This window comes from Osmia lignaria, chromosome 10 (genome assembly GCF_051020975.1).
Source record: "Osmia lignaria lignaria isolate PbOS001 chromosome 10, iyOsmLign1, whole genome shotgun sequence".
Taxonomy (NCBI): domain Eukaryota; kingdom Metazoa; phylum Arthropoda; class Insecta; order Hymenoptera; family Megachilidae; genus Osmia; species Osmia lignaria.
The window spans coordinates 14,178,533-14,204,994 of NC_135041.1; the positions used below are offsets into that span (position 1 = coordinate 14,178,533).

The 26,462-nt window shown below is 28.2% G+C and overlaps 7 protein-coding genes across 10 annotated transcripts; 4 read left to right on the plus strand and 3 right to left on the minus strand.

Moving 5' to 3' along the window:
* Window positions 1–59: 59 nt before the first annotated feature.
* Window positions 60–4,824, plus strand: Ankle2 (ankyrin repeat and LEM domain-containing protein 2). 3 transcript variants are annotated; one of them, XM_034339162.2, is made up of 11 exons: window positions 60–188; window positions 1,374–1,538; window positions 1,620–1,951; window positions 2,024–2,332; window positions 2,424–2,576; window positions 2,636–2,865; window positions 2,969–3,110; window positions 3,180–3,312; window positions 3,381–3,486; window positions 3,551–3,679; window positions 3,772–4,824. In XM_034339162.2, exons 2-11 carry the CDS (start codon window positions 1,403–1,405, stop codon window positions 3,818–3,820), a joined length of 1,719 nt encoding a protein of 572 aa, XP_034195053.2. In that variant the 5' UTR covers window positions 60–188; window positions 1,374–1,402; the 3' UTR covers window positions 3,821–4,824. The 3 variants fall into 3 exon arrangements, with proteins under 3 accessions (XP_034195053.2, XP_034195040.2, XP_034195048.2); XM_034339149.2 differs by lacking the exon at window positions 60–188 and adding an exon at window positions 879–1,021; XM_034339157.2 differs by lacking the exon at window positions 60–188 and adding an exon at window positions 1,192–1,319.
* On the minus strand, window positions 4,275–6,530 carry Clc (clathrin light chain). 2 transcript variants are annotated; one of them, XM_034339215.2, is made up of 7 exons: window positions 6,381–6,530; window positions 5,897–6,052; window positions 5,714–5,800; window positions 5,564–5,653; window positions 5,363–5,474; window positions 5,151–5,162; window positions 4,275–4,455 (listed from the first exon to the last, which is right to left on the minus strand). In XM_034339215.2, the coding sequence occupies exons 2-7, from the start codon at window positions 6,045–6,047 to the stop codon at window positions 4,275–4,277; spliced, it is 633 nt and encodes a 210-aa protein (XP_034195106.1). In that variant the 5' UTR covers window positions 6,048–6,052; window positions 6,381–6,530. The 2 variants fall into 2 exon arrangements, with proteins under 2 accessions (XP_034195106.1, XP_034195119.1); XM_034339228.2 differs by lacking the exon at window positions 5,151–5,162 and having other exon boundaries at window positions 6,381–6,528.
* A 372-nt stretch (window positions 6,531–6,902) lies between these two features.
* On the minus strand, window positions 6,903–9,004 carry CycA (cyclin A). The gene is made up of 6 exons (XM_034339173.2): window positions 8,834–9,004; window positions 8,206–8,673; window positions 7,872–8,095; window positions 7,595–7,799; window positions 7,279–7,526; window positions 6,903–7,201 (listed from the first exon to the last, which is right to left on the minus strand). The coding sequence occupies exons 1-6, from the start codon at window positions 8,993–8,995 to the stop codon at window positions 7,120–7,122; spliced, it is 1,389 nt and encodes a 462-aa protein (XP_034195064.1). The 5' UTR covers window positions 8,996–9,004; the 3' UTR covers window positions 6,903–7,119.
* Window positions 9,005–9,745: 741 nt separating this feature from the next.
* Window positions 9,746–15,124, plus strand: LOC117611228 (FMR1-interacting protein NUFIP1). The gene is made up of 6 exons (XM_034339167.2): window positions 9,746–10,506; window positions 10,852–11,043; window positions 13,818–14,116; window positions 14,191–14,420; window positions 14,494–14,679; window positions 14,760–15,124. Exons 1-6 carry the CDS (start codon window positions 10,078–10,080, stop codon window positions 15,122–15,124), a joined length of 1,701 nt encoding a protein of 566 aa, XP_034195058.1. The 5' UTR covers window positions 9,746–10,077.
* Window positions 14,874–19,809, minus strand: l(1)G0020 (RNA cytidine acetyltransferase l(1)G0020). Its single transcript, XM_034339055.2, has 18 exons — window positions 19,698–19,809; window positions 19,344–19,609; window positions 19,009–19,272; window positions 18,776–18,934; window positions 18,456–18,692; window positions 18,154–18,358; window positions 17,974–18,095; window positions 17,765–17,901; window positions 17,415–17,696; window positions 17,258–17,339; window positions 17,079–17,195; window positions 16,819–16,995; window positions 16,603–16,750; window positions 16,393–16,537; window positions 16,112–16,320; window positions 15,866–16,038; window positions 15,542–15,790; window positions 14,874–15,462 (listed from the first exon to the last, which is right to left on the minus strand). Exons 2-18 carry the CDS (start codon window positions 19,449–19,451, stop codon window positions 15,232–15,234), a joined length of 3,045 nt encoding a protein of 1,014 aa, XP_034194946.2. The 5' UTR covers window positions 19,452–19,609; window positions 19,698–19,809; the 3' UTR covers window positions 14,874–15,231.
* LOC117611252 (uncharacterized) lies at window positions 19,775–22,168 on the plus strand. Its single transcript, XM_034339190.2, has 7 exons — window positions 19,775–19,869; window positions 20,013–20,112; window positions 20,200–20,421; window positions 20,679–20,852; window positions 20,923–21,193; window positions 21,284–21,550; window positions 21,633–22,168. The coding sequence occupies exons 3-7, from the start codon at window positions 20,222–20,224 to the stop codon at window positions 21,831–21,833; spliced, it is 1,113 nt and encodes a 370-aa protein (XP_034195081.1). The 5' UTR covers window positions 19,775–19,869; window positions 20,013–20,112; window positions 20,200–20,221; the 3' UTR covers window positions 21,834–22,168.
* A 496-nt stretch (window positions 22,169–22,664) lies between these two features.
* Window positions 22,665–24,465, plus strand: LOC117611278 (zinc finger matrin-type protein 2). The gene is made up of 5 exons (XM_034339236.2): window positions 22,665–22,823; window positions 23,167–23,387; window positions 23,465–23,538; window positions 23,607–23,752; window positions 23,829–24,465. The coding sequence occupies exons 1-5, from the start codon at window positions 22,815–22,817 to the stop codon at window positions 23,970–23,972; spliced, it is 594 nt and encodes a 197-aa protein (XP_034195127.1). The 5' UTR covers window positions 22,665–22,814; the 3' UTR covers window positions 23,973–24,465.
* Window positions 24,466–26,462: the final 1,997 nt, after the last annotated feature.

Below are 26,462 nucleotides of genomic sequence, written 5' to 3' on the forward strand. Positions count from 1 at the left end.
CTCAAGCCTAATCTTGAGTATGATTGAAAAAAATACATGTTACAAACAGTGAGATAATACACGTTTGATGACGTGCGGTTTGTAAATACTTACTGGATCCCTCATTGGTTAACAATGATGGTGTGGTGATCGCTCCGCCCACTTCAGCGTTCTTAAACTCATTCATTCATTGTGCAATATTCCTTCAGGTGAACTTTTTTTTTAATTAAATCATAAAGTCTTTAACATTTATCTATGATTTTTAATTAGAATATATCCTATAAGATATAATTAATTAATTCTGTAAGTAAAACATATTACATTTTTCATAAAAATCAATATTATTTTACATGTAAATGTTTTCTACTTTTAATACTTTTGTTGAAAACATCAAATTTAAACTGTACATTTAAAATTAAATTTAACTAACTTCGATTTCAATTATATAATATTTTAAACAATAACTAAGCAGTGTAAAGGAAATATTAATTTCCGCGATTTTAACTTCTGCAATTGTGTATTTACAAAATAGGAAAATTTTAATTGAATACGCGCCAATTTATTTGTATTATTTTTGATAACCAATGAGGAAACAGATTTTATCCGAATGGTCGCTAAATTATAACAAACAACATTAATTGGTTAAAATATTAAAACCACGACGATTGGTAGTTCTATATTTAATTAATGTATTACTAATAATTAATAAACAAATAAGAAATGAAAGGAAAATATAATTTTGTTTCGTGTTACAATAATAAATTTGAACACATATTCTACAAAAAACAAACATTTGATATTATTGGTTAATAGTTTGAAATCTCTTTAGGATTGGCTGTTTTTGTAAATGACAGTTACTTATGAATCGACAGGTTCTTTAAATAATTTATTTTGAAAATATAAAAGGCCATATTTTTTATCATAAATAATCAATTTTATAAATATAACATTAGTTATATATAATTTTTAAGTTGCCACGTAGTCATTTACTATTTTGAGAATCAAGTTTAATCTTGAATAAACCATTTATTTTATTGCATAGGTTTGCCACATTTTTAAACATTTATTGTTCTTAAAAATTTGTTGAATTGTTTCAGTTTAATATAACTAGTTTGTTAAAATGATTGGAAAATAATAATAATAATTATTATTATTATTTCATACTTAAAAAAGTAATTTTTGAAAACGACGCAAATTTCAATTACATTGTAAATTATAAAACGGATGTTTAAAGAAACAACTTTTTTCAAGAAAGAAAGATATAAAATATATAGAATTATATTGAAAACAAATATTAAATACAAGATTTTAAATATTATTGTTGAAGTGAAGAATTTAACGTATGTTTTTTGACACTTTCTAATTTGACACATAACCAATAAATGTCTGTACAGGTTGAAATATAAAATAAAACGAAGTTAAAATGGGTGAAAACGAACAAACGTCACAAACATTACTTGTGACTTATGGAAATTCTACTTCATTAAACGAACCACTTTATCATGCTGTGTATATACCTGAAGAAAATCTTGATAATTTACCAGAAAACAATACAAAAGGTACAATAATAATTTAATCATTTGTATGTATTAGTTTTCATTTTTAACGTTTTGATATGTTTTATGTTTTGAATATCACAGAAAATAATCGAGTTTATCAAGACAAAGCAGAGGCTTTAAAAGTAATTCAAAAATTTAAAACTGGTCGTCTGAAATCGTTTAAGAAAAGATCAGAAGCTGAAGAATATGCAAAGACTGGTTTTGAAAAAACAAATTGTGTTAATAATACTACATTATCTACTATAGTACCTGTAGTAGAAGAAAAATCATCTGATTTTAAAACTCCAAGGTCTCAAGATCTTGTATGTTTTAGAAATTTAATTAAAGATGGAGATTTGTACGCTGTAAAAACTACAATATGGGGAAATCCAAAATATTTAATTGGTAGTGGTGACACTCCTGCAATTTTACAAGTAAGATAATGTAATATTTATAATTATATTGAAATAAACTAAACATTTAAATTTTATCTTTACCTATTATAGGAAGGATGTCGTTATAATGCATTGCATATTGCAGTTAGAGCAGATAGACCAGATATGTGTGAGTTAATATTAAGCACTGTTGGAAATGCAGAATTTATAAAACTATTTTATGGTGATGAATGCAAAAGCTATGTGGATCGTGCACAGATCATGCTAGATCTATATTTAAATACACCTGATAAGGGATTGAATGAAACTCCACTACATTTTGCTGTTAAATTTGGTCTAAAAAATTGCGTTCGAGTTCTTGTTTCATATCCTTGTTGTATAAAAACATTGCCAAATAAATATAAACAGCTACCAATAGATGTACGTGATAAAATAACGAAATATTATGTAGTTTGCTAAATATAATAATGCTCGGTTTTCTGTAGAAAACATTATATTTTTAATATTACAGATAATTTGTACTAGAGCCTGCCATGACGACACAGAATTAAAAAGACAGATACGTTTATTATTGGAAGATCAGTATTATGTACCTGTATTAAGATCGGATGATAATTCATTGCAACCTGTTATTGGAGAACCTTTCTCCCCAACTAATCCTTTGGTATGTTAAAATTCTTCAACTTACGTTGCAGGAAATTTTATAAATGTTATTTCTTGTAGAGTTTAAACACAGATCCAATCAGTCCACGTTTAGAAGTACGTGCATTTGCTGGACCAATGACAAAGTCTCGTGCGGTAGAATTTAGAAAAAAATGGAAAACTCCTCCACGTCTTCGTATTACTTCAGTTAGAAATGTAAATGATGCTGAATATAATACTACAGATAGTCCCATTAATAATTTAACTTTAAGACTACAGGATACGGAAAAGGGACTTGAACGTGTTGGAAGGTATATTTAATTGTAAATTTTTCTATCAGATATATTGTAACCATGACATATTTAAAAGTTTTTTGAATGAAATAAAAATTGAAATTCAGTATATAATTTTTAGAGACTTAGCAGAAGAATACGAAGTGTCATGGAAAGAATATTGGCCATTTTTGAATGATTTCGCAGATTTTCGTACTACAGAAGGTTTAACGAAGCTTGAGAAATATTTAGAACACAAATTTCAGTTACTATATTATAGCCAGGTATAAAAAAAATTAAGAAAGAACTTTTTAATAACTATCGTAATATTTAAAAAATAATTTTTTTTATAGAACTCAAATAACGGAGTAACAGATTCAAATTTAAATACAGAAACAGAAGTGAAATTAGTTCAGGAAATAGATCATTTATGCAATGAATTACAATCATGTTCATTGCTTAATATAGTCAATGAAAACAATGTTGGTAGGTATTAATATTTTTTCCTTTTTGCGAAAATAGTTATTAATATAATGTTACCTTTTCATTTTAAGATGAACTCGAATTTTTCACACCTCCATCATCACCAGAATTAACAGAAGATAGTTCTGATGATGAAATGCAAACTGCAGAAGAAGGTCCTGGAATATTTCTTGAAGGGTAATAACATATAGATAAGTTATTATTAGATAGAATCTTTTATGTAATATTATATATTTTTTAGATATATACCGATGAAAGTTGATTATGCGGTTTATAATGCAGTATCATCGTCAATAAATCCCGTTACATATCCAAATATTTATCGTTGGCAACATGACATGCAACTTGTTATGAAACATGATTTGCATAGGTAATGATACATTCTACATTTTTTTTATTTTGTATTTAACGCCTACAATAAATGTATTGTTCTGTATATGTTAATCATGTTTCTTTTTTCAGAACGAACAATCTGAGGATAGTTAAAAAGAAATTGATTATGACCTTCTAGGTATGTGAAATATCGAAGTGTTGAACAGTGTATAAAAATAAAACTGTATAAATTTTTATATTATGCACAACAAGAGTTATTCGTTAAATAACATTAATATACGTCAAAACTTATTAAATATATTAAAAATAGTATATTTTCAGAAAATTTTATATAACAATGAAAGAAAATAATTCAAATAATTTACAAAATTTTACATGTTAAAATTTTATTTTTATTTTTAACGAAAGAATCATTACACATTTAACTTTTTTAAATTTAGTATTTATGCAGATACTTGCTATTAATAATATTTATTCACAGTAACATTATATTTTTTTTCAACTGATCACTTATGATCTTTTTCCAATTATATCGTAATTTGTATATACTGTTCTTTCATTGAATACGTTTAATATATATATATATATGAATATGTATATGAATATCTATAATTCATACCAAATTAATTTAATCAAAGACTGACAGGAGCTGGTGGAGTTTGTTTCAATTGTAAAATAATTGACCGCATTCGAGACACATCTTTAGAAGCACGGGAAGATTTTGGGTTAAAGTCGCAAAGTTTTGCGATGCGTTCCCATTCAGTTCCTGGTTCCACTTCATCAGCTTCCGCTACAAATTGTTTTTCTGCGTTTCTAAGAATAAAGACGTTATATTAATTAAGGTACAACACATGTAACAATTAAAATTTGCGACAATACTTGTATGCTGTGTGCATTAATGATATTGCGCAGTACATGTTTTATAATTTCTAAGTTTGTTTCTTACATATACCGAAAATAGCACCGTAAAATTCAGAATTCGTTAAAACAACTTCTACTTCCATAACAAGAGTGATATTTTATTTACGATACGGTATTCTTATTTATGTAACAAAAATTAATACAAATATTTTTAATACTCATTTTAATTTCAACTCATAAAATATATAATCAAAAAAACTTTATATTTTTTATATGTTATGGAATTTAAAAAAAAAAAAAAAAAAAAAATGATAAGATAAATTATATGTAATACATATGTAAAACAACAATCAATAATTTTAATAATAAAGTATTTCATATTCATACTTTCAATGTAACCTGTTCATTCTAATACTTCTTCCAATTTCATTATCTCACATATGAGATAATCAGAAACAAATTTTAAGTATAATTGCATCAAGCACAAAGTACATATACCAATTGTCACTAAAAAGCAGCTAACATATAAGAGAATATCTAATGTTTTTGGTGCTGTTTTGCAAGTATTCTCATAAAGTATATAAGCAAGCTATATTATACAGCAATGCAATGCAATTATACATGCAAAAAAATATAGTGTAACTTACTTGGCTGATTCCCTAAGAAGCAGAATGAAAATAATGTAATAGTATTGTAGTACATGTTTTAAAATAATTCAATAAAATATTTACTCTTATATAAGATAAAACTTTAAATTGCATCTATTAATATGCGATTAAAAATTGCTATATTGACGAAAAATTTCTTCAAAAATATTATGCGAAATAAAATTTAATTGAATGGTAATTTTAAACATTACCTGTTTGTAGTTTTTGTTTTACTGATAGCTTCTGCATGATGTTTATACCATTCCTCTAGCTCTTTTCTTGCTGCTTCCCTCCATTCTTCTTTCTTTTTCTCTTCTTCAGCATCTATTTAAAGAAAACAATCATATAAATAACTAAATAGTAAATCATAATTGCAACAAAAAGGTGTAGTAATTAGTATAATAATATGATACCTTTTTCTTCTAGTCTAGCTTTTTGTTCTTCTCTCCACTTTCGTATTTTTTCAGGTTCTTCTTTTACTGGAGGAGGTTTCGATGCAGTTTCTAAAAGTAATCTTTCTTTTGTAAATCCATCTTTTCTGTTTCATAACAAATTCAGATTACCTATTACTGGTGGTGCTTGTGGATCAGTAGGCTGTCCAACTGCATCTATTATTTCAAAGCTACCTTCAGCATCACCACCTGGGCCAACTTAAAAAATTTGAAAGTACATTAGTTACATTTGAAATAAATACTATTTAAATAAAGATATGTCATTATGCTTCTTTATAATTTAACAAACATTACCATCTGTATTTGATATTGTTGTAGGTGCAGTAATAGAAACTGGAGGAATTTCATCCTCAAGTCCTGCCAATTGATCCTGTTCTCTTGCTACAAATTCTGCTACAGGATCCACTTCTGGTTCAATGACAAAGTTGTCACCAAATGCATCCATATTGTCTAATAATAACATCAAATAAATTGACAAACTTTATTATATTTTTTAAACAAATCTTACATACATGTATTATTTGTTTTATAAACAATTATGGGAAGAACAAGTGTGTTCTTAATTCATAATAATACATTTTATAGGTTAAATACATGTATTATGTGTAGTTTTACTGTTATTTAAATAATTTAATTAAAAGTAACCTAAAAATCATACAATTATTTAAGAAAGTTCAAGTAACGAAGGTATTGAAAATATTTATAAAGAATAGTATACAAAATGAAACAAATTATTTGATTTTAAAAAATACCATGAATGTAACATTAAATATTATACCTTAATAATGTTGTGAAATGAAATAATCTTAGGAAACACCCCCAACCGTCCTTAGATTCTTATTAAATATCAACTGCAAATTGTCAACGTCAATACTACTTTGGAGTACAACGCACACATGCGCACAATTAAATGTAGTAGTTATGTGTATAAATCAGTACTACCAACCTTTTGGGAAAATTGTTTGATATGTGGATCTCATAATAAAAATTTAAATTATTATTAATCACTTTAACACACCAGCGTTTCCACCACAATAATGTGTATGTATTTTTAGTACAATATCAATAATAAATACAGTTATTATTCTTACACGTTCTATTATTATGACAGATCACTGGCAACAAAATTTAGACATTAATATATGTAGAGCAAGTGTTCTGTTAACAATCATCTAAAAAATGCATATAAAAATACAATTCCTAAATAACATAATTTAGAGCTTCGTACGTTAATATAATGACGAAACTCTAAAAATAGTTATTAAAATTTACCTACAACCTATAATAAGTATAGGTGCTGGTGAAATATGAAAAGTAAAATCAATATGTTTGTTTAGACAAAACATATTGACCAAACATGCTAATAAAGAAGTAACTCGTACATTTCATTTGTGAAACAATAGGTCAGTCTTGCCCTAATCCCCTCCTTGTTTTTCATAACATGGGATTCATAATGGGAGGTTCGTTATTTCCATAAATTTACAGATTTTTCTATTTTTTTCAATGCCTGCTAAATACTAGGCATTTTCTTCTTCATCTTCAGAAGTTAATGTCACATTATCAATACGTCGTGGTAACAACAATGCTACATGTCCATATCTAAATAAAAATATATTTGATACTCAGTTCCAGTCTTTATAAGAAAGTTAAATGAAGTGTTAAACGCTTGAACTTACTTGCTGCTCTTATATTTCTCTTGTATAGCTTGTTGTTGAATATTTAACGCATTACAGAAGGTCGTGTTTAGACAAATAACGCATTCCTTCAGATCCTTTAAACTATAACCTGTTGATAATTCTATCTCATGCGGCCACATCTCGTCTAATAATGTATATCGTGCAAGTGCGATTGCAGATGCAGCTAAATGACTAGGTAAAAACTGTAGATATGGATCTCCTTCAAGCATCGATAATTCGCACAGATACTGTAAAATTATATTCAAGAACTGGAGTAATACATTAATAATATAACAAATAACCGTTATTCACTTACCATTGCTAAGAATTTTATTTTTTCTGAAAGATTATTACTAATACAATATTCCATAAGAAAAGTAAGCGGTGTTGGTACAGTCAGATCAAAGGATAAAACCCTTAAAATTAAATGTTCCATACGTAGTACATGTTTCTTGGTATAGGTATCATCCGTAATATACACAAATTCTCCTACATCTGGTGGATAAATTTCTTCATATTTTCTACAAGATTAATAATACATATAAGAAACTCAAGTTATCAATATATGTACATATAGATGTTAAAAAACTTACGCAGCAATAAACATAGCTGCTGTGCCAACCAGCTGTAATTTTGCTCTTACAACACTCATGTATGATAAGAAACGGTCTATATAAGAAACAGCTAAATAAAGTGTTTCAGTTTGTAACCGATATTCTTCAGCTACTTCAACAAGCCAATCCACCAGTATTGATCTCATTGAATATGTTATATCAGGTTGTTTCTTCATATACCCTGGTTTTGGTCTGTGCTGTGTCTAAAAAAAATGATTTTTATTTTGAAGTAATGTGTTCACATAAGCTACTTCAAAATCAAAAACAAACTTTACTCTTGGAATCTATTATAAATAAATGAGAAAATATATACCTCTGCTATACGTAAATAGTTATATATATCAGCTCTATATTCATCCACATCATAAAAATTTGCTCTCAATTCCTTGATAGACTCTCTTCGTTTCTGAAGATCTTTTTTGGAAGAGGAATAAGTAACAGATTTTTCTAAAGACATTAGACTGTCTTGTGAGAAAATTATTTCATTTTCTTTCTTTTGATCTATGTCTTGAGTAGCATTACAAAATGTTAATAAATTTGAGGAATTGATAGGATTCACCTCTAACCTTGGTTTCTCTCTTTCAAACTTAACATCTTGTATATCTTTTATTTCTTTTTTATCCTTAGTGTCTCTAAGTACAACAGAAGCTTCTTCTTCTAATTTATCTTCATAGATTTTAAATATAACTTCTTCTTTCTTCTCCTCATAAATTTTAAAAGGCTCAAATTGTGTAGGTATAACTGCTTTTGTTCTTGGAAATTTCTCATCTTTATAAATTTCCTATAAATGAACGAATAAGACCAGTCGATTACCAGATTATGTAATGTTAAAAATTATTCATTACATTTATTTATTGAGTGCAATAAATAAGGTAAATTGTCGATATTACAAGTCTACAAAAAAACGCGGGAGCAAAAGTAAAAAAGGCATGTATACGTACTGGTTTGGAATTACGTTTACAATTATTGTGAAGTACACCTAGAACTGCACGTTTTGGTGCTTGTAACGTTTGATTTTGAAGGGGCACAGTAATATTTTCTTTGCCACGACGAACATCCACGATACGATTTTCTTGATCTTCATGTACACGAATTGTGGCCATTATTCAGATTTAGTTTTTTTACTTAATATCGTATATATAAATCGAATATTTCTTTTTTGTATGTTATTATTATCTTTTAGACACTGCACATGCTCTTTTTTTGTTCTAACGAAGTGTATTTACCGTCCATGCATGGCAGTCAAATTTCGAAGCTCCAAGCAACCCAACAAACTTCAGTTGCCGTTTGATTTCAAACAAACGTAACTTCAACAGCTGGTGATACGTTAAAAGCGTTGCTCAAATAAACCAATGAGAACAGCATGTCTCTTACAAATCGCGAATACACCAATCAGATAAAATTACGAAAATTTGTGTTCTTAAAAGTATTCCACCGGCATAAATAAATATAAAATGAAAATTATTATTTATACCAGAGAGGAACATGTTCCTCTCTCCTTATACTTGATAATGAAAATAATCTTACTTATAAATAAAAATTTTTCTTTATTTTTATAAGTAATTTACAAAAATCTCTCAAACATTTATCTCGTATAGTATCTGTTTTACATGCGTACGCACATATATTAATTTCAAATTTCGAAACACAATTCTTTGATTAATTTCTACTAAATATAAATTAAGATACACTTACTATCATTTGTAAATTTAAATATTAAAAGTTATAAAATGATTTTAGTTAATTATTAAATTTATTTAAATTATTTTGGTGTTTATTATTAAAAATATACCTAAAGTCATCTTTTCAATCTGCTCATGATTGAGTGTACGAAATTCCAAATCTGTTTGTGGGTAATATGTTGTTGCAAGTTTGTGACGATTAAAATTAAGCTTATCGTTGTTGGTTGGTTTTGCTTGATATATCAAAAGTTTATTTATACAGAAGTTTGTAATGTTTTTACGATATCAGCAACAATTAATATCTCGATTGATATTGCAATAAAAGTTTAATGCGAGAGAATCAATAAGCGTAAAGGTTGAACACGCAGTCACGTATTTCGCGTGCAAACAGTGTGTGAAGTTGGAGTTTTAACCTCGTAAATAACGCTTTGCATTAAGCGGTATATTAGGTGTCGATCAGTCAAGGATCTAAAAGTGATTTAAGAAAGTTTACGTCAAAGATAATGAGTCCATTAAATCGGGGACCTTTATTAGGACCGCGAGTTCCACCGGCTGGTATACGGCCTCCTCCACCTCCAAGATTTGGAGGTAGACTACCACCTCTTGCTTTCCCCCCAGGAATGGCACCACCACCTATAAATCCAGTTTTTGGCCCAATACGACAAAGATTACCGCCACCACCAAGACCAGGTGGAGTAAACAGACCCAGTGGTCCAATGCCACTGTTTGGTCCAAGAGTTAGAGCTATGGCCCCAATGGCTCTACCAATGGGCTTAAGAGGTGCAGGACCTCGAGGACCATTAATGAGACCTTGGCATAGAAGAGCACTACCACCTCAAATTTTGTCTCATATGAGACCACGATTTTCCATAGGAAATGGTAATTCTAAAGGGAAACCATTGAACAATGTGAAAAAAGTTAGCAAACTTGATGTAAGTATGAAATCTGATATTTATGAAGTATAAATTTAATAGCAATATACAACTTTATTAGAGTAGAATAAAACCTAACATATGGTTAGTAATTTATTTTAATTTTAATTGTTGTTAAAAGGAGCATTTTAAAGACTACATCTATCTTGTGTAAAAAACTGCTTGCATTTTTCTTTTGTATTTAAAATATCACATTTAAATAAAATGGATTTTTTAAAAAGGTGGAAGAACTTAACAATTATTTTGTAAACATAAAATAATTAAATATATAGTGTAGAAAAACTTAAGATTTAAAATGTAAAAACTGTTATTAAATTCTGACCAAAAGCCATTATGATTATTCAGGAATTAGAACTAAAGAAGCCATGGATGACTGATGAAATTCGTAGTGAAATACAAAAGAAAAATAAGCTGTATGCTAAAGCAAAAAAGAATAAAGATGCAAAAGAATGGGAAGAATTTAAAGATTTGAGAAACAAAGTAACCAGGATGATCAGAGATGCTAAAAATGATTATCTTGCAAAACATCCAGAACAGGTATTTTTTCAATTTAATTTTGATATGTATAATATAAAATGATGTTTTTCATTGATAATAAATTTACAGTTAGTGTGATAAAAAAAGTTAATAGCTTTAACATTCTATTTATAATTGTGCTACAACTGTAAAGATTTATGATACTCATGTTATACTGCGAAAAATATAACACCATTTACAGTTTTATAATATACATACAAAATTTGTATTCTTAATATTTAACTATTGTATAATGAAAAGAATTGTACTAAACATTAATTTTAGGTTCATTGAATCAATAAGTAATATACAGACTAAATTTAATATGATCTGATTTCTGTCATGTTACTAAAATCTTTTTGTAAATATTGTATGTGGAAAAAAAGTAGACCACCCTGTATAAATAAGTAATTTGCTATGTTTTAAATATAATTAGTGTTTTTACCTTAAATTTCTCTATTCATATGAAACATACTTAAAGGACTGTATTTGGTGTATCCTTTATCGTAGATAAAATAAAACATTCACTTTACTTTCCAGTCATTTATAGTAAGTATTTAAAAATATGTTTTAGGTCTGAAGATGTTATAACACATAACATTTAACTAACTTTAGAAGGTTTTTATATACATGTTTATACTTTATATAAAATCAGATTTTTTGTTTTTAATTTATAGTTAATATACAAATTAATCAATTTAAATCTAGAATATAAGAAATATTGTTAAATTGTTTTACTGAAATAAAATTAATAATATTACTTATATTCAAAGTAAGCATCATTTACAATGCTTCATTAACTAGTACACTATGTACTTAATTTTATTTTATTTCAATCGAAGTTGATAAATTGCTTTGCTTACAGGGTGGTCAAAAAACAGATGATAAGAATACGATTGAATCCGAGGGTGTTCAGAAAACTGAGAATGCGACTGAGCAATCAGAGCAAATGGAGCTAAAGGAGGAGACGCAGCCTTCCAGCAAACAGGCACAGTCTTAAGCTTCAGGCTACTCCTCCTATAAAGAATTGAACAGTCAAATTACACAAGTATTCTGTTTTCAAACTTCAGAACGATTTGATTCCTTATTCTAACATGCAGTATGTTGAAAATACTGCTATTAAGATATCTGTATCATTCTTAATTTTTCATATTTCCACTTTCCATCATTTGTAGATTATCATTATTTTGCAATATAAGTTCATTAGCATTTATAATATAAGTGCATGCTGTTAAACTATTACAACAAGACAAATTCGGGAAGAATAGAGTTTATATAGTTAAAGATATTTAAATAATAGATATTGTCTTATTTCGTGTAATACTTATATAAAGAAAATTTTTTTTTTCATACTTAATTACATGCTTATGAATGTAAGATTTTGTATATTTCGTGCATATTTTCCATGGTAGAAATATTAAATATCTATTTCTTTTCTCAAGTTAAATAAGGACTGGCCTTGAAATAGTTATATCAAGCTCTTTAATTGCTCTTTGGCCAGTACAGTGCTGTAAGCTATAACATTCTGAATTAAAAGTTATATGATAAAATGATCTATGTTCTATTGGATATGTAAGTAAAATTTATATAATAAACCAGAATAAAATGTTTAGATAGCTTGTGGCTCTGTATTAGTATATGTCAATTTTTGTAATTGTTTTGTTATTATGTGTCGTAGTACTGAATACATTTTATTAATTTCAATGATACACGACTTCCACAAAATATAAATTCAAAAAGGACATAAATTTGTAATTAAGATGCGTATTGTAAGAATAAATCGTATTTCTATAAGTTCTAAATCTGGTGTTTCCAATTACTTTGTGAACCACTGAAAGAAAGGCAATTACTATTGCATATGCGTTGAATAATCGTTCTGAAATATGAAACTGATGTTCCTCCATTTTTTGCAAGTAACTTTTGTGTAGATATTATTTTTCTAAAATTGTTTATCAATTGCACATATTTTATATTGCCATGTAAGAAGATTATATACTATTTACATATTAAATATATTATTTTGAGCGGTTCACAATAGAAATTTAGTATGTCTTCTAAATTTCAGTATCATAACGTATATATATCCAATCAAACTCTACATTTGAAAACTTTTATATGCTATTTAAGTTGCATCGTGTATTGTATATAGTATATTGTGTTTATCACAAAATATTTTATTTGGGCAATTATAAACAAAATCTTAATTGATGCTAGTAATTGACTTAAAAAACATTGATAAGACATTTTTGTTTCTAGTATTTTAATACACTTGGAAAATGAATTTCTGAATACCCTGGAAAACATCTTAAAATGAAACAATTATTTTTATCTAACATAAGTAATTATATTTTTTAAACATATTTGATGTGTATATCAAGTAACAGTTTTGTTTAAAAGATCGTGAAAAAATACTTCTATAATATTATAAATACAATGCACATAGTCAATCATTTTTATTAATTTGTTACATTTTTCATGTAAGTTTAAATACTCCGGTGATAAAGTACTTAATGTACAATTTCTGTATATGTAAAGTATAAGAAAATGTATAAGTTATTATACCTTAAGAAATTACTTAAAAGATACATTATTTTTCAATTTTCAAATAGACAATTCATTGTATAATATTAACAAGAATTGGTAAAATTGAAAAATGAAGGTACGGAACAAAAATCATCTAAAAGTAGTAAAATACCAATCATTGTTACTTATAAATAATAATTACTAAGAAGTATTTTTACATTGAATTTCGGTATAAATAGTGTATAAAAGATATTTGAAGTAACCGTTTTTAGGCTCATCTTTATCCAAGTGATGGGGAACCTTATGATCAGAGAGATATAAATGATACCAGTTCAGAGGATGATGAATCGTTTTATTGCGAAGTATGCGATAAAGACTTTTCATCAGAGGATGCTCTTTCTAAACATAAACAAGAACATAAATTTTGTGGTATCGATGGATGTACTTTTTCTGCTTATCCATTGCTTGTTGAAAAACATATAGCAATGCAGCATAGTACTGGTTTGTATCATAAAATAAAAAATATATCAACTCCAGAAGATATTGAAAAATGGATAATGGAACGGAAAAAGTAAGTTATAACAGAAATAAACAGAAGAAAAAACAACTGGAAATTGTAACATATAATTTTTAATTGTATTACAGGAGATATCCTACAAAAGTTAACATTGAATTACGAAATGCGGAAAAATTGGAAAAAACACAAAGGGGAGAAATAATAAAACAAAAGCAAGATATTACCAAGCAACATAAAAGAAAAAAGTTGTTACGCTCTCGCAATCGAAAAAGAACAGTACAAAAACAACCTACTGAAATTAGCAATACCATTCAACAAAAGGAAACATATAGAGGTTTACCTGAATTCTGTGGAACGTGTAAGCATTCAAGCAGTAAATTATCTACAGTTTAATTTTTGAAATATGCTTCTTATACGAATAAAATTTTCAGCGAATTTACGGGATACTAACTTGCAGATAGAAAGTAAGACTGATGAAACTATTGAAAATGTACCTGAGGAAAATATCAACTATATCTCTGATGAAGAAGAAATACCTACTACATCATCAGAATCTGTGACTACTACTTTGAACATACCTAATTTAGTAGCAAATTATGAAAGTAGTTCTGAAGAAAGTAAGTTTTAAGTATTTACAATTAATTTGTTACTTATATTAAGTAATCTCATGTATTATTATTACTGTATTTATTTATAGGCAATGGCCCTCTAGAAGTACCAATTAAGAGAGAAAAATTGGATAATTTGACAGTAGAAGAAAATGATATTAAAAAAAATGAAAATGAAATTATCCATAATACGCAATCAAGTGTAAATATACAAGAACGACCTGCTCCTCAGTCGTCAGAAAAATTGATGTCTAAAGATTTTAAATCTAAAAAGAAACAAAATATTGAATCAAATCGGGATTTAAAAAATAAAAAACAAAAATGTGAGATAAACAAGAAACAACCATATACCTCACAATTGTTACAAAAACTACTTTCACGATCTATACAGCACGAAAGGAATTTAATTTGTCAGTGTGTAAAATACATAGTAGATAATAATTTTTTTGATTGACAATAACTAATGTTCTATAATGATATTTGATAAAGAAAAATAAATAATACAACAATATTTATTTCTTGTTTATTTTGTTATATATATGTAAAAACATTTTACGTTCATTAAGTTTTAAAAGAACGTCTTATCTTTTTTTTGTACTGCTTCTTTGGACGTTCCAAAGCACTGTCATCTTCTGATATTCTTTTCTCACCACTTTTTATAGATATAAGATTCTTAGCTTTCTTTCCAGAAAGTACATTACTCCATTCAGTTTCTGATCCCTTGATGGCATACTGTTCTAAATTTTCTCTTTTCAATTTTTCTAATTCAGCCTTTTGTTTTGCTTTCAATTCCTGCAAATAAAATAATAAGTACATAATTTTACGTTTATATTCAAAAAATACTATCAAGTTTTTTTAAAGATTAGGAAACCTTTGCTGCAGTTTCTAATTCATCATGCAAACTTTTCCCATTGATAGGATTTAATTTGACATCTTCATTGCTCGTTTGGATTTTCATCATAGTACTCTCAATAAAGTTCTCCGCTATTCCATTAAGATACTGTACACATTTCCGTATAATGCGATTAAATAATGCAAGTAATTGTGATGATGGTAAATCTAATTCTTCTGCTAATTTATCAACAGTTTTGTGTTGTAAACCTAACCCTAATAAAATGGCCTGTAAATAAAAATATTACTTTGTAAATAGATACCCGTCAAAAGTTATTAATTACATTAAAGTAATAATTATTACCGATTGTACAGCTGATAGATGAGTATCGCTCATCATATTTAAAAAGTACAAATGAGCTAATGATGGCAATAAATCCATTATTAAATGATAATCTGCCATATTATTGCTATACATGGATAAACGTTTTAAATCATAAGATGTAAAATATACATCTAAAATCTCTTTTGTTAGTGCTAAAAGAAACAACACAACTCTTATATTAGTATCAAGTTAATTGTATCGAAAAATATGTACAAAAATACTAACTTGTAGTCTCTGGCTTAACCGTTTTATTGATTAATATGCTCAATGCCAATGAAGATGGATATGAATTAAATGAGAAAGAAAGTAAATTTATAAATCGTCGTCGAAAATCATTCCAATATGCTTGCAACCACTTACTATCTTCTTGTTCAAAATTTAGCTTATACAACATTATACACGAATACTCTCCTGTTATATCATTTGGTGTTTGTCTAAAAGATGACAATAAACATATTGATATTTCATTTATGAAAATAATAATAATGAATAATAATAATATTCACCTCAAATATACAGGTACGAAATTAGCCCGTTTCCAAAATTTCATTAATTGTTCAGTAACACCGAAAGATACTCCAATATAATCCAAATTTTCTGGACGTCTTTCAGTTAATTTTAAAAGAAGCGGTGGAAGAGAGGCTCGAGGTTCTGAAAGATTCTTATTATAAGAATAAAATCACAAGTTTGAGATATGGTGTAAAAAATGTAATTACCAATTTGTTCTTCTAACAAATTCACTTTCTCATCTTCAACTTTAGATATTTCTGTGTTGCATGTTTCTAAGGGTGCTTCACTAATATTAAGTATTTTCATTTCATAATACTGTTTCAATAATTCTAATGCTCGACTGCCATACCCCATCTATAACACAATTGTTAATTAAATATAAGTCAACCTTCACCTTAGCTATTATAATAAAATAAATTTACTCCGTGATAATCGGGATGTGTTGCAATGCGAACAATGCGTGCCCCGGCTAACATTGGAAAATCTTGATCTTGATATTGTTGTGCCATAGCCCATGGTATGAGATCACCAGCTGCTTTGCGCCCTCGGACAAGACCATCATTCACTGCATTTTTACTCATTTCACCTTCTAAGCAAATCTATATATTATGAAAAAACATAACAACTACAGAATTAAATTTACGTTTATATTTACAGTAATCTCTATGTCATGTAAACTTACTTGAATGACAGCTAATATTTCAGGTAATGATTTTTTGTTTGAATCTATTGGTCCCAAGAGGCAAAAAAGATGATGTGCTGGTGCATCAGACATCATTTGTAAATCATTTGGACTATTCTAAAGCATTATCCAGGTGTAAATAATCTTAAATTTCTTAAGTATTATATCAAAATACTTACTTTGTAATGTGAAGCAACATAAAGAGCAACTAATCTTTGTAAAAATAATTCAGACGCTTTATGATAAGAAAATAATGTATCTCTGTAAAGACAAAATATTATCATGTTGAATAAAATGTTATCAAGTATTTATAGTTAACATAAACGAATAAATCACCTGTTTATATAATATAACTGGCACATATCAGGAGGCGGGCATCCAGATAATATAAGTGTATGTGTAGCATTTAAACATAATAAATCACACAGCCATTGTTCAATAGAATCTCCTGGCTTATAACGAATAGATTCTTCTAAAGTGAGTTCATGCAACTGCCTTCCAATAACTGTCTTTTCATTCTGTTGTTTTTCACTCTTTTCATGACTGTTTGAACCAACAGTCTGACTTCTCAATTGTTGTAATAATTTTAATGATAAAGATCTACCTGTTCCTTCGTATCTATTAAAAAGATTGAATAAGAATAAAAAGATTCAAGGTGGTGAAAATATGAAATATATTATAATTACCCATTAATAGTTGATGAAAGAAATATTAAATAAGGCCCAAGCATGGCTTTCACATAAGGAAGTGGTATTGCAGCAGCTTCATCAATTACAAGTAATTCAGCTTGATTTAATTTATATGCATCAGTAGGATGAATGTACTAAAAAGAAAAAAATGGCTTTGTTTCATAACATTTATGTTTGTATTTTCATACATATTAAATGTATTTTACCTGAATTGTCTGTCTGTGATCTCGGAAGACGTTTACACGTACAGTAGCTTTATTAAATTCAGGATTTGTAGACTGTACAAGACCATAATCAAGATGTTCTTGGTATCCCAAACCATCAAAGCCTAAAAATCACATTGAAACTTAATATTTGAAAACAGAATATTCCAATATATAATTTACCTTTAAAGACGAATTCAAACAAAGTATTTAAATTCTCAGGACTTGGACTTGAAACATAAATGTTTGAGTAACCAAATGTTATAGCTCCAGCAATAGCTAAACCTAAAGCTGCAGATTTTCCACGTCCTCTAGCTGCAGTTAAAGAGACAGTAGATCTTAATGTTTTCTCTGATATGCATTCAATAAACTTTAACAGTGCTTTAGCCTAAAAATATTTTAATGCCATAATTGTTATTACGTATTTTATTTATTATTAATCTTTTTTATATACACGTATTATTAGAATTAGTTTCTATACAAACCTGATCAATTGTTTTACAGCAATTAACAAGAGAAGAAACAGGTTGTGTATCTTTTAAACTTTCTTTCAGGATATCTAATTCTGATTGCTCTTCAGAAGAAGTTAATTTCTGCACAGGTTCGATTTTTAAATTATGCGATGATATAGGTAATACATTTAACTGATCATCAACAACTAAACATCTTTTACACGAAGCAAGAGATAATAAAAATCTTTCATTAAAACGACCAACAACATTCTGAAAAGTAAAAAATATAGAAAAGTATTAATGCAATATTTAAAACTATCTTTAAGTTAAAAAGATAAAGATTAATAATATACTTGATGTGCTTCTGTGCGAAATCTCTGATGAACATCCATGTTCATTGTGTATAATTGTTTTAAAGAATTCACAGATTGTAAAAGAAATACAATAAGTCCTCCTCCTTCGATAGTTTCAATAGTACGCGCTAATAAATTTGGTGTAATTGCTTCAAAATCCTAAAAGAAGTAATTTCTTATTTAGATTACTATTTTAGAAGAAATGTAATAAAGAGGAAAACTAAGAATCTTACTTGTAAAACACACATTCCATATGTATTTCCCAATATTTTGTGTGTTTCATGATAATAACAATATCGTATATTAGTAGAGACAACAAATAATTCAAATGGATCATCTTCATTAACATCCAATTTCCCTGATTTAACTTTCTTTTGTATAGACTTCATTCGTTTCTTTCTGTGGCTACTAAATCCTAGATCTTTTTTATAACACCAAAGTACAGAAGGTCTGGCTTTTACAACAGATTTTGATAACATATGATGTAGCAGAACAATCTGAAAACAATTTAATTATATTTTTTGTTCTCAATCACGATTCACAAACCTATATAATAACTTTCACCAACCTGATCCCTTGCTTTTTCTCCGATAACAATGAACAGTGTTCTGTGTCCTGTATTAACACCATTCTCTATTAAAACGCGAATGCGGTTATCTATCTTCTTACGCACCATCTTTAAGTAGTAAAATATTCTTTTTCCTTTTTAAATTTTAATTTCAACACAATCTTGTTGTGTTAGGTTGTGCGTCTACTTTGTAAGGTTAATGTGATATTCCACGTGCAACGATAATTACATTTTTAGTAGATAGTTTAATTGCTTCAAAACTATACCTGAAAAGAAATACAAATAAGAAATTATTCATTTTTACAACGTTATACAAGTTTATAAGACAGGTTTAGAAAGAAGGAAGATAAATACATTCAAATATGAAAATTGACTCCAATTGGGCTACAGTACTGTAATGTAATTCTGTCTAAATCGGTACAGTAGAATGTGACATGAAAATGATAAGAAATTCCTTGAACAAACACAACATGCATCACGTGAAAGGTCTTTTCTACACCTTGTTTGTGGTTAAAGTATACAAAATGTATAAAATATATTGATTTTTTTCATGATTATATTTTTTTAGTGTAAAATGAACATTGTTACCTGAAAGTCTTTTTAAAATTCATACCACTATAATGTAAATATTGAAGAAATATATTAATATTTATTAATATTTATTTACAGCATTTTTAAGCAATAAATGATTTAGTCATCTGTAATATTTGCTTGTCATAATTATTTGTTCTACAATTCTACTGTTACCTTTTTTGTCTAATGTATAAAGGTAGAGTACATCATAAGCGAAATCTTTATAATTATAAAGTAATGTATATATACTTTAAAAATTATTTTAACCTTTTTTATATTACAGTATATTTAAAGTACAAATAAAAATGTTTGAAAAAATTCCACTGAGGGAAGCTATTGCGAAGTTGGATGTTCCTGCAGTTGTAGCTCTTGGCAATCCTTTGCTGGATGCTTTTGTATTTCTGAAAAACAAGGATTTACTAAAAAAACATAATCTTACAATAGATGGAGAAACTGAACTTACAGAAGAAAAAATGCAGGAATTAATGGCAGACTTACAACTAGAGTTAATAAGTATATTTGTTAATAATTATGAAGTGTTTACATTGTATATAGTTTATACAAATGTATGTATCATTTACTTTATTTCATTAGTTTAAAACAAATATAGAATTACAACTGTATATTTTGTGTAAAAGGTATATACAATGTAAACATTATTATACTAATATTTATTTGCAAATGTTCTTGATTACCTTGATTCATTATTATTCTAAATAATATTACAAATATTAATGATGTCATTAATGATATATGAAATAGATCAGAACCTACAATTAGTGCAGGAGGATCAGCACAAAACACAATGCGAATTTTAGAATGGCTTTGTGATGAAACTTTTAAAAAGCGGTATGGTATTTATTCTGGAGGACTTGGAAATGATTCAAAGGGAACAACATTGAAGAACTTAGTGAGATCAGCAGGTGTGGATACAAGGTTTGCAATGTTCTCAATTTTTTTTTTTAATTTTCATACAATAGATCTTTGTAAATACATCTTTTTCCAGATATGCAATTCATTCAACTTTACCTACTGGACAGTGTATAGCACTGATAAATGAATCATCTCGTAGCCTTGTTGCAAATATAGGTGCTGCTGGTGTATATACTACAGATGACTTCAAAAGATGCAATCTGTCATTAGATAAAATAAAAATAATTTATATTGAAGGATTTTTTATAACTCACAGTTTTTCTGTAGCAAAAGAACTTGTTACACAGGCACAACAAAGGAATATAATTGTAGCTTTTAACCTGAGTGGAGTATATATATTTAATGTATATAAATATTTTTTGATTCTAAATTGATACACTAATACAGATATAACGAACATGATGTTAACAACAGTATTATATTGATTTTTATAGGATCATCATGTAGCAATATGTGAAATGGTTGGACATGCAAACATTGTGTTTGGAAATTCAAGAGAAATGGAAGCTTTGGCTCAAGCATTAAACATTACATACGACGATGTAACTGACATACCATTTTTACTAAATAGTCTTAAAAGAATAGCAGTTAATGTTTACAGTGTGTATACAAATTGGTGGTCTCGCGGTGGAGTATTTGTTATGACCCAAGGTGGATCTGCACCAGCAATTGCTGTTTATGGGAAAGGTTATTCAGTTCAAGTAGGTCAATTTGTTCAACCATTTATAAAGATCAATCTGTAGATTAAAGGGTTGACTAATGATTGTACTATATTTTATTTAGGTACAACCATTTAAACCGAAAACTCCAGTTGTAGATACAACAGGTGCTGGTGATTCTTTAGTAGCTGGTTTTTTAGCAGGTGTTTTAGCTGGCTGGGAACCAAAAGATTGTTTGGAATATGGTTGCAAAGTAGCATCCTTTATGGTAACAAGACTTGGAGTCATATTACCAACAAATGTTCCACCAGATTTATTACAATAATGTTAATGACTTAATATTTAGATATAGTTTGTTATTATCTGTTACTTATTTGCCTCGTGTAAAATTCTATGAGTAATTTTTACTCAGAGTTTTATTAAAAAAAAGAAAAACTTATTGTGATAATAGAAATGTATTTATGTTTATATATAGTTATATGATAGTTTTATGTCAATGTTGCAGAGAAATTTTTAGTTTATTTGACGTTATATAAATGTTCTATTTGTGAAATCTATTAGTGATTACTGTTTTTCTGATATAAATGATGTTATGTATTTATCTTATAGAATTTATATATTAGTAAATGGACATAAGTAACATGGTGCTAATGAAGTTCTGTTTTCAAAATTTTTTAATTATTCAGTTATTCAGTTATTCAATGAAGCTTTAATAAAATAGGAAAAATGTTTGAATATTCTACTTTATTATATGTGTAGATCAGTTCAGTTTTAACCTTAGAAAGATATGGATCTTGATGTTAAGTTATCTGTTATCAATTTTTAAATTGATGAATAAAAGATGTTATGCATATAAGATTAACAATGTTGGTATATAAAAATTGTACAAATGTATTTTTGAATATAGAATACATATTACTTTGGAAATTATTTCATTTTGATTTTACTATCTCTAATGTACTTATCTATAAATTTGTAAATAAATTAGTACAATTTCTTTCATATTTTAAAGATTAAATACAAATTCCTATTATTCATTCACTGAGAGACCATAACTGTCATACGACGAATTATAATTTGTAAATGGTTATTATAGTATAGTAAATACTACATAATAATATAGCGTTATAATAACCATTGCCATATTTCATATTTATAAATAAATTTTTAATAATATTTAAGTAAATTTATGAACATTTGAAACACGTAATATGAGCATGCTCTTACCTTACTACTGTAAGCAAAGAAGAGAGGGCAGTTTGTTTTTTACGCGTAAGAAACTTGATTGAAACTAAAAACTTCAACAATGTCTATGGTAAGAATTGAAGTGATTTATATTTACATGGATTTTACATTAACATTTGTTTTTGCTATAACACTAATGAAGATAATAATTATTAAAAGTATCATTTGACACATTTTCTAACCCTAGTTCCTGATTGGAATAATATTAATACAGATATTTTAATTGTACAAGATTTAGAAAAATTAGAATGATTAGAAAGATTAAAAAATGTATCAATAGGTTACAAATATAATTTATAATATATATTATTTAGGAAGTTTTAATATTATAAAGAGAAACTTCTGAAATTTTTAATGCTAACTGATAGGAATTTGTACATTTTGTATTTCTACTTTAATTTATTTATTTTTAGCGTCCAGATGATCATAGAAGAAAATGGAACAGAGAAGAGTACGAAAGAATAGCACTTCAGCGTCTCCAGGATGAAATTGCTGAAGAAGAATTGGGCATTCCCAAACAACCAGCCGTAAAAAGGGAATTGCTCAAACAACGAGATTATAAAGTTGACCTTGAATCTAAATTAGGGAAAAGTGTTGTTATTAATAAAAACACACCATCTTCTCAGACTGGAGGGTAAAGATAAATTTAAAACTCTTTAAGCGAAATGATATGAACATAAAAATTATAATATACAATTATTATGTTTGCAGATACTATTGTAATGTTTGCGATTGTGTTGTGAAGGATTCAATTAATTTCTTAGACCACATCAATGGAACAAAACGTAATCAATTATGCTTAGAGTTATAAGCAATATTTTAATGATGTTAAATTGTTATATTGTATTTTTAGATCAGCGTAATTTGGGCATGTCAATGAAGATCGAAAGATCTACATTGGAGCAAGTTAAAGCCCGTTTTGCAATGAATAAAAAGAAACTGGAAGAAAAAAAGAAAGATTATGATTTAGAGCAAAGAGTAAAAGAATTGAAGGAAGAGGTTTGTTTTGTTTTTTGCATGTAGCTTTTTATAAACATGTTCAATTAGTTAACAGGATTATTCGTGTTATTTATAGGAAGAAAAAATTAAAGAATACAGAAAAGAGAAGAGAAAAGATAAAAAAAGAAAAATTGAAGAAATCAGTGATGACAATGGTGGACCTTCTGATGAAATGGCAGCAATAATGGGTTTCTCAGGTTTTGGTTCTAAAAAGAAGTGACAGTGAAATATTATCGGATTATCTATAAAACAATGCCTTTTGAAACTTTACTCTTAGAGAAGATTGCAGTGTTAGGTATTCGTTTTTTTGCAGAACGTTTCATTTGACAATTAACATTGAACATTACAAGATCAGGGATAAATAAGACTGATCTTAATAGAAACATTGATCTTTTATATAAATATTTATGTTTATAACACGTTCAATAATTTAATTTATTCCCTTTTTCTTGTATGGTCAATGTTTTGAAAGTACGGATACTTTTTGTATTTGTATTCGATACGATAAATAATACTTTTTTAAATATCATGAAAGTATATTGATTTAGAAAATAATAAAGACAGAGCTATTATGAAAGTTATGGGAAGTAGCTTTGGCCTGATCAATCACTTATTGTTAATCTAATTTAGAGTAATCGCAACGCTACAAATCAAGCTTTCAAAAATATATCTATTTACAGTTTTTCTGGACCACTGATGTAAGAAATATTATTTAAACGATGTTTCCTGACTTGTCAATAAAAAAGTGTAAGATTTTATAACTCAAATGCGTTATTATTAACACTTATTAAATGTTTTCTGTAGCTGTATCATGATCATTTGTAGGACTTTCTCTCTTGTAGTTTTAATCTCTCGCTCTTTAACTCGGCTCCGAGAAGAAGGAGGAGAAAATAAATCCAGAGGAGGGTTCTGCGAGACGTAGCTCACACTCACAGGAGCGCGTCCTTTGCATGTATACGTGCACTCTCTCTTTCTTTCTTTCTGATGTTGAGGAGAGAATGTATCGAGGAAGATCGAAACAACCAAGCGTGTATACGCTTTTCCTACCCAGAACTTAAGTTCTGGGAGTTAACTCGGTTCATCGTTGGAATCGTAGTCCAGTATAGTCGTGGCCACGAAGAGTCCACGAGTGCCGCCATTTTTCCGAAGGTCAACCATCTATATTAGTTAGGGAATCGGAAGTATTAACTTTAGAGGTCGTTCCTCCGTGAACCAGTTTGCACGTGATTTCTGCTTTTATACCGAGAGTGCACGTGCGTCAAGTGATGTGCATCGATTTGACGTTTCAATATTCTATACCTTTTCTTTTTTTTTTTCATTACAAATTTATCATTTACTGCTAGAGTATTGTAAAGTTTATAACGAAAGGAACGGGGGGATTAAAGAGAATCAAAGATTGATAACTTAAGAATTCATGCATGTTTTAAACGAAGAAAAGTTTGAAGGAAAATGTGACGTTTTAAGATATCTCGTCAGAATGTCAGAAATTAAGATATCCTGACAGAATCCGTTGTGGTAGAAACTTTTGATGGACATCGAAATAACTTAACGTATGCCTTCAACGGGGGTGTTCAGTGAACTTGTGATTTAAGGAAAACAATCAGTTTAACGATGTCACGAAATCTTCAACCTATTCAGGAATGTAATTCTGGAAAATCAAGTAAGTAGAAGATTATCAAGGTGTTAAATTTGCAAATAATAATAATATTGTCATCTTCTACCGAATAAACATTGTCTACCGAGTATAATTCAACGAATCACGTGAATTTCTTTACGCATGTTGCACGCGTTCGGCAGAGCACGGTTTCTTGTTCTGAAACGACTCGGTACTTTCCCTTTTCTTTTCCACGGAAGTGAAAATAATCGGGCTAGAGTGAATTCTATCCATTATACTTTAAACTCTAAACTTTTAACTCTTGTTTTCAAAATTTCTGCTTACTCGCGCGCGATCGATCGCCTCTATCAAATAAATCTACCGAAACGATCTACCGCTGATCACCGCGTTCAATTTCTTGTTTATTTCAACATTAAACTAACCGATAAATTGATATTAGATATTCTATTAAGATAGAAAGGAGACGAAATAGAAAGTTTACATTTATAATATTATATGTATAATGCTACTATTTATATGTAATACGCACTGCTGGAGATTTCAATGCTGGGATAGAAACATTTTGCGTCTGCAAGAAGAGTAGTTTTCTTGAATATTAATCGATGTAAATGCAAATCTAAATTAGTTATCCAAGCTTTAATGTTAATATTATAAATTTTATTTGAGCTACTTTTCGGAGCCGGCCCTGAATAGAAATAATAGAATTAAATAATGAATTAAAAGAATATTATCAATATTCGAAATGCTTCTTCGCTAACGATAAAAACTGCTCTTTAAACGAAGAGTATCGAGAAAGTAAACGTCGAAAGTAATGGATGAAAATTACCTCGAGAAGAACATAAACGATATACGCGTTCCTCAGAATTTTCTGAAAGTCTTTCAATGTCCAGTTTCTAACAGGTCGTCTCTCGGATTTTGTACAACAGTGTCCCCAATCGTTAGAGGTTTCTCCTTCGGTGTTTCACCGACTAAAATGAAAAAACACGTTTGTTAATGATCCTGTAACGATTCGTCTTCGATCACCGATCTATCCGTTACGATCGTGACGATTTTATTCCTGTTCTTTTTATACGTATGCTTCAACTTCACTCTCGT